At 39.6% G+C, this 10,831-nt stretch overlaps 1 protein-coding gene across 1 annotated transcript in view; it reads left to right on the top strand.

Moving 5' to 3' along the window:
- MED12L (mediator complex subunit 12L) overlaps positions 1–10,831 on the top strand; it is a 350,111-nt gene that overhangs the window by 92,925 nt on the left and 246,355 nt on the right. The window contains exons 12-13 of the mRNA XM_019661307.1: positions 4,664–4,795; positions 7,924–8,050. Coding sequence (XP_019516852.1) covers positions 4,664–4,795; positions 7,924–8,050 — 259 coding nt within the window. The remainder of the gene's footprint in view (positions 1–4,663; positions 4,796–7,923; positions 8,051–10,831) is intronic.

Raw genomic sequence — 10,831 nt, 5'->3', positions numbered from 1 at the left:
AAGAACGCAATGATAATACCAACATGGGCCAGTGAAGCAATGTCCTCCACAACTAGACTGAAGAACAAAAGGACAACAACTTGTCTGTTCCCCTTCCCCGATTCCCCAATAAAACCTTTAAAAAATAAATAAATAATTTCTGAAACATTTACTGCAGCGTCTGCAAATTGAGTAAGCACTCAATAAATATTATCTCTATTACTACCACCTTCAAAGTTGCCAAGATATCTTTATTAGTGATTTTGAAAGTTATTTAGTTTACTTTCTATGTTATTTTATATTTTAAATTTTCATTAAAAGCAAATGAAAAGGTTTACATTTAAGATTGAGAACTTTTCCATTTTTAATTTTTGTGTTGTCTGCTTTGGTCAGTTATCAGTGCTAAGACTTTGGTAATGAATGAAATAAGCAATAAATATTCCAAAAAAGCCTATTGAACAAAACGGATGTTTGACCAGAATATAAACAGACAATTTCATTTGATCAGGGCTAGTCTCTTTTAGCACCCAAAATAGTTGACAAGATTGAGCACAGAGCAGTGTACCTCATGAGTACCTGACAGAGGGATTTTTTTGTTTTTTTAATTGTGTTCAATCTATCTCCTTAAAGTCTTCGCTTCCTGTCAAAGCCCCAGGTCCAGAATGTAACATTAAAGCTGAGAGGATGAGGTGCTACAACTGCTGCCCCCTCCTTGTACCATTTGGGGGCTGGAGGAGGAGCAATACCAGCAGAAGTAGGGGTACAGCTCCTGGAAGAAGGGAAGAATGATGGGCAGACAGAGCAGGCCTTGTCTGAGGGCTGAGAACTCCCCCTCTCTCTGGGAGAGGACTTGAGATTTACTGCCAGTCATGCACCTTTGACCTCCCCTTTTCTGTGTTCCATTGCAAGCCTCTCCCATCTACCTTTCTTATTTATATGGCTTTGATTAGATGTCAGAATATCACCCTTTGCTTGTAGAGAAATAGAAATAAAAACACTACAATCACCACAAAATTTTTCGTACTTCCATTGCTAAAGACACGTTGTCTTGCATGTGAACCATCTGCACTGACCTTTCTCCCTGATGTCAGGTCACCCTACTTTTATCGGTTTTTATCCATTCTGTGCCTGTTTCAGATTTTGGAAGGAAACTTCTTCAGTTCTTGCAGCTTGGATGGGGGAGTGTTTTGGTAGCATGCTTCACTGATGCCTGGAGCACTCAGATCTTTCCACTTTAAGATAATTTCCTTGGGTTCTAGTCTTAGAGACTGAATTATTGGAGCAAATAATATGAACACATTTAAGACTCTTGTTATATAAGTTGGATCCAAAGGGGAAGTTCCATTTTTTATTCCTACAAAGTAATACGTGAGAATCTATACGAGATCAAACAATTCAATTGGTGAACTCATCCTAGAAAAAGTGCTCCATACCTCATTGCTGAGTATCACTATGGTCACCTTCAAAGTACTCCCCTTGGGAAGCTATGCACTGACACCAGCACCTAGTCCACCCTTCAAAGCAATTTTGGAACTCTTTTTCTGGAATGGCCATCAGAGCTGTCATTGTTATTACCCTTGATATCCTGAATGCCATCAATATGTCTTCCTTTCAATGTTTCTTTTATCTTTGGGTAAAGAAAGAAGTCATTGGGGGCCAGATCAGGTGAGTAGGGAGGGTGTTTCAATGCAGTTATTTGTTTACTGGCTAAAAATTCCCTCAGTGCAATGTGAGCTGGTGCATTGTGATGCAAGAGCCATGAATTGTTGGTGAAAAGTTCAGGTCGTTTTCGTCTAACTTTCTCATTTAGCCTTTTCAGCACTTTCAAAATAGTAAACTTTGTTAACTGTCCAGTTGGTACAAATTCACAATGAATAATCCCTCTGATATCAAAAACGGTTAGCAACATTGTTACAACATGTTCACAAACTTAATTCTCAAACCTCTTATGTCTAGTGCCTAGAAGAAAGAGAGCCTGGCAGTAGTATGTTCTCACAACGTATTTTTTGAATGAATTAACAAGTAAATGAATGAGCGAGACTACTGCCTATTTCATGGTACTCTTCTTCAGTTTGTTTTCATTAAACCTGTTTTCCAGATTTTTAATTTTGTATTGTAGCCTTCCTATATCTGACATTTAACCAGCAGCCCTCTGCTCCTGTAATTCTTTGAACTACAACCATGTTGTCTACTTTTTATGTGTTTGCTTGAGATGACTTAGAATTAATTTTCCATTGTTGCTGTAACAAGTTATCAGAAATGTAGCGGCTTAAAACAACATACATTTATTCTCTTATTATTCTGAAGGCTGTGATGTTACTGGGCTGTCATTGGTCAGTGTCAGCAGGGCTGCTGGAGACTCTAGGGGAGAAACGGTTTCCTTGCACGATTTTTAGCTTTTAGAGGTCGCCTGCATTGCTTAGCTTGTGTTCCGTGCTCTATCTTCACAGCCAACAGCAAACCATCTTCAGCTCTCCCGCTTCCTTTATCACTTCTCTTTCTCTGACTCTCCTCCCGTCACCGTCACCCCGTTTGCCTTAGAAGCAATCCTGTGATTACATTGGGCCCAACGGAATATTCCAGGGTAATCCCTCCCTTTCAAGATCCTTAACTCAATCACAACCCAGAAGTCCCTTTCTTCACTTAAGGCAACACATTCACAGGTCCTGGGATTAGTGAGATTAGGATGTGGGCATTTTTGGGGGTGGGGGCCGTTATTCTGCCCTTCACTGAATTCCTAGTAATCGCAAATTGAGACCACAGCTGCAGTAGGTAGACTGTCTTCAAGTTAAGGTCTCACATGCCTATGAGCTGGGACAGACGGATGCTCACCTCCCATGAGATATGGAAGGTGCAGATGCTGAAACTTCAGTACTTCCTCCTCCACCCTAGCAAAGCGTTTTGTTGCTTTATGATTAGTTTTCTTTTCTGTCTTTCTCTTTAGAAGGTGAATTTTTTGAGAACAGGGATCAGAACTTTAAAATTTTTGTTTCCTCAGTACCCAGCTTCTCAGGAGTACTTAATAAGCGCTATTGGAAGTGAATTTACTCATTCCTAAGGCTTGATTCCTAGCACATTACCCCAAACCAGTGCTTATATCAGGACGTGTTAAAAACGAGTCTTTTCCTTTATATGTCCTTTTGTATGCTTCTCTAGGTCAAACAACCTGTTATTTAAGCTGGGTGAGTCAGTTGTTTATTCTGTTGTAGCATATTTTCATCTGATTTTTACAATGCAGAAGACAAATTTTTAAAAAATCTCTATAAATGTGGATAAAATGCACATTACTTACTAGATTCACTTATTAAAAACAGGTGGTGGTATTTTTAGGGTAACTTCTTTTGTCCTCTTTAATATTCTAAATCTAAGCATGTGGAGCTTTACTGGACTGACTTTTATATTTGTACTTTTCTCTGGATTAGATTGAATCCAGGCAGGAATGACTCCCAATTTGCTTTCTTTTTTTAAAAACGTGTTCAATCTTTATATATTTTAACTGAATTATTTCTCCTGTATTAAATTAAGAGACCCAGAGCTACTTTTGAAATATCTGCCCAGACAATTTATCATTTTTGTTTGTTTTGAGTCAACATGTTTTTAATGAAATTTAGGGTAGGATGAGTACAAATCTTGGGATAAACTGATTTTTATGATCTGAATTGTCTAAAGGCTGATCGGGGATCTTTATCCTGGGATTCTTGGATGTCTTCTCAGAGTTGACAAATTTTCTGAAATGTGCTCTGTGTGTGTGTGTGTGTGTGTGTGTGTGTGTGTGTGTATTCCAGGGAATGTGCTTATAGCTATCATCTTAATTGAGCTTAAAGATTCTAAAAAGTCAAGAACTTCTCATGTAGCATATACATGCTAACGTGGTGACTACTGAGTTCTCTGGCATAGGGCTTGCACAATTGGGCAAATATGGACACTTGCAGGTGATGCTCGTTGTTTGGCGTGGATCCTCTAAAAGGAAAGTTCAGATTGCATGAAGGGTGATCTCCTGCTGACTTACCTCCTCCTGTCTCCTCACTGAGTCATGTCATGTGGGTCCCTGCGGCCTTTCTGTGACTCGTCTCATCCTGTCTGTGGTGCCCATTTATAGATCATGGCCACTAAAGCTGTTGTTCTGACGGCAGTGCTGAACCCTGCGTGGATCCAGGCTACTGTTCTTCGTTAACTCTGTCTGCTTTTAATTTTTGTTCCCTTTTGATATTTGGCTTTCATTGTTCATGTTCATTGTTTCTAATGGGGTGGGTTTTTGATTAGCATTCTAATCTCCCCCCACCCCCACCCCAATTTCTGGATTGGGTGATTTGATAAGTTGTTGGGATTATTGAGTGAGGGCCCGACGGAATCAACAGTGAAGAGAAGTGCTAGGGCTTTTGAAATTGAGTTCTGGAGGACTGATGGGGCTAGGTTATGATGCCTTGTAAGTGAAGGTGTATACAAGGAAACTAATTCTCTTGGAAATGTCACAGCTTCAACTGTTCTAAGTGCTCTCTGTCCTTACGACTAAAGTTTTACTCTTTATGTTTCCATTACAAAAGGTTTGGGAACACTTTCTGAAATGACTGTAATAAAACATAACAGAAAGCTTACAGTGTTAGATACTGATTTCTTGCTTACCAACTCTTATTGAGTGAATGCTTCATTTGACATGGCCGGCCCCCATTTCTCTCGTCATTAGGTTGCCCCCAACGATGAAGCTGTGGTGACGCTGTTGTGTGAATGGGCTGTGAGCTGTAAACGGTCCGGCAAGCACAGGGCCATGGCCGTGGCCAAACTCTTGGAGAAGAGGCAAGCGGAAATCGAGGCAGAGGTAGGTGCTCTTCCTTCTGCTCGCTGAGTGCCGTTATTTAAAAATACTGTTGTGGGAAGAATTCTTTCTTTCTTTCTAATGAGGATTATGCTGTTTTTTTTTTTTCTTTTGAAGGAAAAAGGAAGAATGTACAAATTTACGTAAGGACTTGATAGTAGGCTCCCTCTAATTTAATGAAGTCAATAGTTTATATACCAGACTGATTTATAATTATTTTTTAAAATAAAACTTTAATATCTAAGTAAGAACAAAGAAATCTCGCTTTGTGAGGTCAAGATACATATACACAGGAATATTCATTTTGTATTGTGTGTGTGTGTGTGTGTGTATATCTATCTATCTATCTCTATATATAGATATAGATATATAAAATTTTAAAGCCACATAACATTTTCGTGGAACTGGAAATACTTTCTTGAGGCAGTAGTGACTATGAGATTACAGATACCAATTTGTATTAAAATTTTTTTTTTTCTTTGAAGATTGTGTTCTGGCCCCTGAAAAAGAAATTAAAGCCTCGGAAGTAGATTATAAAGGAAAAAAACAAAGCTGATTTCATTAACATTAGCTTTTGTTGAAGGGAAAATTTTTAAGTGAGCCTGTGAGATGTAGCAGGGACCACTCCGGAGAAGGTGTGTGGGTGACCTGACCAGACCCCGTCATCTCTCACCGGGATATGCGGGACCTCCTTCTTGGTCCCTCCTCTCTCTCTTGTTCCCCACCATCTCATACATAGCAGCCAGAGCCATCTTTTCAAAATGGAAACTAACCACACTGTCCTCTTACTAAAGCTTCATGATGATTCCTTACATGGTCCACAGAGCATCCCATGAGCCACCCTGCCTTCCTTTCCACTCCGTCGCCTGCCTTTCTTCTCACACAGACACACACAGCTGCAGCCACGTGGTCTTCCTGTCCCTCCATCACGCCAGACTCGCTTTTATCTTGGGGTCTTTTTTGTTCCTTCTGGTTGCACCCTTTGCTCCCCAGTCTTTATGTGGCCAGTTTCTTTCTACCATTCCTATTTCCTAAAGTGTCACTTTCTTTGTAGCATTCGTAGCTCTGCATGTGTCACCTCCTCAGGGAGATCTGCCATCACCACCTTATCTACAGTCAGTGGTACCCACCCTCAGCCACTCTTTCTCACATCGCTCTGTTTCATTTCCCTTACTCCTTACTGGCTTATTGTTCAGTGCCCGCCCACCCCCTTCTAGCATGTAAGCTTGACATCAGGGACTGTGCCCACCTTGTTTAGAGTATGTCCTTGGCACAGTGGGTGCTCAGAAAGTCTGTTGTATGAATGGAGGAGCACTCTGCTGGTCCTCTATTACTGATAATTCACCCACTTCCTGTGAAGTTGTTAAACAATGAAATTGGAAGAATATTTTCATAAACATATTTTCTGTTGGGAAAGTGCACTGTTCACCAAATATAAAAGATCACATGTTGTTGAAATTGGGGATTGAAGATATTGATGTTAAGGTGTAAAACAGTGCATGTTTTACATGTGCAAATTAGGAAAAGTGCTTCATTGCATTTTTTTCTATACATTTATGAATAGAGAGACTATTCTATAGTGAATAGCAATGATCAAACTTTTAGTAACTAAAGCTGAATTTCTCAAATTTCATTGTTCATTCTAGATTGTTGTTGCCATCATTCCGTCCTTCCCCCCCACGTCCCAGAACACACACCACACACACACACACACACACACACACACACACACACACACACACACACACTGATCACTTTCAGAAGAGGTTCACCCATAGATTACTTTGTAATTTTAATAGATATAAATGTATCCATATCTAAAATTGTGTTCTCTCAGAGCTGTTTAAGATAACTAATTTCTAATAAACATCAGCATTTTCAAAACTTGGCCTTTGTAAAGAGAGGATGTATTGGAAAAAAATAATACCTTAATATAATTATTAATATCTTAATAATAAAGAAAAGCTAATGGGAGGGGCCGGCCGAGTGGCTCAGTTGGTTAAGAGCATGAGCTCTGAGCAATAGGGTCGCTGCTGGTCGATTCCCACATGGGCCAGTGAACTGTGCCCCAGCTGGGCTGCCGCTGAGCTGCCAACAGGTGGGCAGGATGGCTCAGCTGGTAAGAGCACGTGTTTCTAATAACAAGGTTGCCAGTTTGACTTCTGCATGGGATGGTGGGCTATGCCCACCCACAACTAAGATTGAACCTGGCAACTTGAGCTGAGCTGCCCTGAGCTGCTGACCGGCAGCCGGATGGCGACTGGACTTGGAGCTGAGCTAGCTGCGCCCTCCACAACTAAGATTGAAGGACAACAACTTGGCTGTTCCCCTTCTCCAATTCCCCAACAGCGTTCCTCTTCCCCAATTCCCCAATAAAATCTTAAAAAAAAAAGAAAAAAGGATAATGGGAAGGATCAAAGGGATATCGAAAAGACTAGGAAAGAAGGACCTGATCGCTTCTAAACTGTTTCTTTTCTGGTCTTCTAGTAAGTTCTGTCTTCAGAATGCAGGAGTTAAACAGGTTCTCTAGATGTGTCTCATGAACTGTGGAGAGGTTCTGAACTGAAACAGGTCCTGAGAGGTCTTGCTGGTGAAGTATGATGCAATAAATGAAAGACTCTTATTGGAGGAATTACGTTAGCTTTCTCCTCTGACACCACGCTTCCCCAAACACACTCGGAAACTGACAAAAACAAACACAGAAGAATCAAACTCAATAGTGTATGTTCAGATATTTCTTAGGGGGAATACAGTTAAACATGAGTTATTTAAAAAGTGAAGACAACCTCAAATTATTTTTAGCAATTTGCATGGGGATGATGAGTTTATTTTGTGCTGTGCTGTGTATTCAATGGATACTCATACAGTGCTGTGCAGAATTTATAATTCACATGAATAATATTTTTTAGGGTTCTTTAAAATCATTTGAATTGTTTCGGGGTAGTTTCCCCAACTTTTAGGAATTACGTTGATCTGTGATGCATGGCTCACAAATACAAACAGAAATCTCAATTAATTTTACATGTTTTATCTGAGAACTTAACTGTTAGTAAAAAGCTAACAAATTCACGACCCACTGTGACTCTGCATGTCCTCTGTAATTAACTGTGCTTGTTTATTTTTAATCATAGAGATGTGGTGAATCAGAGGTCTTAGATGAGAAGGAGTCCATTTCTTCAGCCTCTCTCGCTGGATCGAGTTTGCCTGTTTTCCAAAATGTTCTGCTAAGGTTTTTAGATACCCAGGCCCCCTCACTGTGTAAGTAATGCTCTTTGCTTTTAGATCTTAAATAAGGGATTGACCTTTTTTTTGAGCTAATTCATCTCCCATTTGCATCTTATCAAAAGTACTTGATGTATATTTTACTGAGCAAAATTCTGTGGCATGTTTTCAATGGAGATTTTATGCAATGTTAAAATCAGATGAGCTTCAGAGACTAACATTTCCAGAGTTTTAATAATTCAAAAAATAAATCACCCCCTTCCCTTATATTCAGTGCACTAATTTTTTTTTCTCTAGATTTTTCTTACCGAAGTAGAGGAGCTAAGTTCCTGTGATGTTTCACTGTATATTGTGATTTGGAATTGTCTTTTCAAACCATTTTCTAAATTTCTGATTTTCTAACTCCTGATCTTAAAAGGGGAGTGGAGAACAGGGGTCAAACAATAGTACTTTGTAACCTGATCTTTGATATAAAGAAAAAATTTTTGTAAGATGGTTCGCTGCTTGCCCACACTCCCTTGGATGTTCATGTCATCTTAAGTTCTTGTTCTGTCTTTTATTCTGTAGTTGGTGGAGAGTTGAAGTTTTAGGGAATAAACCACCACCCAGTGGATAGACACTTTTAAAAATCATTTGTGTGAGCTCAGTGAGCTTGATCTTATTTTGAGTCATATGACAAAGTACAGCAGGGAGGGTCTTAGGACAGACAGTGGTGGAACAACAGAAAAAAGGCAAAAGGTGAAAAGTGATATAAAAGGAAGACAGGGAATGGAGGGGAGGGAAAGATGTTTGTGGAGAAGAAAAAGGGAAAGCAGCAAGGAATAGCACTGCTTCCAAATTCCTCTGAGTCGGGCCTCCTTTTGGGTTGAGTTACAACTGGGGTGAGGGTCTCAGAGTTAGTTGGTGGCAGGTTTAGGCTAGAGAAAGAACAAGAGCTGGAGTCAAGTGGGTGGTTGGACTGGAGGGAACAGTAGTGAAGCAGGAAAATAAAAAGACAGAAGAGATACCGAATACAAGAAAATATATTGTCAGCAATGGACATGAGCAGCTCTGACTTATCCTGTGTCCTGGGAGAGATATACAGAGGGTGCCAAAAAAATGTATACACATTTAAAGAAAGGAAACCTGTATTAAAATTGTAATACTCAATATATACTGATAACACAAGATGAATACTAGTCACGTTTGACTTCTGCAATTACAAGAGGTGCTCAAAGTGGTTACCATCAGCGTCCAGACACTTCTGATTATGGCGAACTACTGTTTGAGCAACATTGACCAAAGTGTCCACTTGTATACGTTTTTTGGCCCCCGCGGGTACATACATTTGCCCTTTTCTTTCCTCATCCTGCCCCCTCCTGTTTTTTCTTTGGGAAGAATTTCCTTCTTCTATGCCTTTGATTTTTCTGGATCCCACTTTGTTCTGGATCCCATCTTCTGTTGGAGAAAGCCTCCCATACCTCTGTGTAGAGGTTGCTGTCAGTGAATTTGGTGGTGGGTGAGAACAAACATTTAAGCTTAAGGTCTAAGGAACTGAGCTTAATGTTCCCTGGATCCGTCTGTCTTGGTGATTGTGAGTGGGTACCAGGTACTGAGCTTTGCAGGTTTTGTCTTAATGTTTTTTAACCTTCTTTCAAAGGTAACAGATACAAGTTTTAGAGTGAAGTTACAATATCAAAAGTCATAATGTGAGTTAAATAGACTGGCCATAAATTAAAAGACTGCAGACGAGCTCCTTTATGTGCCCTTTTAATTGCAGTTTCCCTTTTTTTTTTTCAGTAAATCGCAGTCACTAATTTTTTCAAATAGCATTTTAATTATAGTTCTCTTGTGAAGTCTCCTTTGAGGCAGTGCACGCACATACCCCACTAATACACAGACACACTCAAGCTATAAGAAACAGTCATGAGCAGTGTTAATAGTAAAACCAGAGGACTGCAATCTAACCCTGCTTTAAAAAAAAACAAAACGTGACATTTTCTTTATGTTATTTAATAAATGGTTGTTCATTCCCCAGGGACCACTGTCTTTAAACTTGAAATTGTGCTTAGCATACTGGATAGCATTTTTTAATTACAATGGGATAGTCAAAATCTATGTGCCATTTCTGCACAACACAATAGCATTGCATAGTAAATTTTCCAATAATCTTTTATTTTGTAACAAACAAAAAAAATTATGAAAGATGTTGAAAATATTGTTAAGCCTTAATAAATAGTTGTTTTTTCTAGCAGGTCCACAGGGACTGAGTTCTTGGTTGAATCATTTCTTTTTTTTTTTTTAATTATTTTTTGTGAAATACACATTTTTTAGAATTAGTTTCAGCTGTACAACACAGTGCAATAGTTATACTTTTTACCCCTCGAAGTGACAAACCCCCTCCCCCAATCCACCGCCCCACTTCCCCGCCCCCAATATCATACATATCTATTACAATTCGCTTCACTCCCACACTATACTCCGCGTCCCATGACCATATATATATATTGACTTATAGTTGACATACAATATTATACAACATCAGCTTCAGGTGGACAGTGCAGTGACCAAGCCTCTACTCCATCCATGATGTGGTCTCCCTAGCAAGTACGTGACCATCTGACACCCTACAAAATATTTACAACGTTATTAATTATATTCCTCAAACTGTCTTTCATATCCCTGTGGCAATATTGTAGTTACATATTTATGCTGTCTAATCCCTTCCCCTTCTCCCTCATCCCCACCCCCTCCCAACTAGCAAACATCAGTGTCCCTCTATATCTCTGAGACCACTTCTGTTTACTTTGCTCGTTCATTCAGTTTTTTAGATTCCAC

The sequence above is a fragment of the Hipposideros armiger genome, unplaced genomic scaffold (assembly GCF_001890085.2).
Source record: "Hipposideros armiger isolate ML-2016 unplaced genomic scaffold, ASM189008v1 scaffold_344, whole genome shotgun sequence".
Taxonomy (NCBI): Eukaryota; Metazoa; Chordata; class Mammalia; order Chiroptera; family Hipposideridae; genus Hipposideros; species Hipposideros armiger.
Note: the sequence above shows the minus strand (reverse complement) of the source record. Positions and strands in the feature narration are given on the sequence as shown.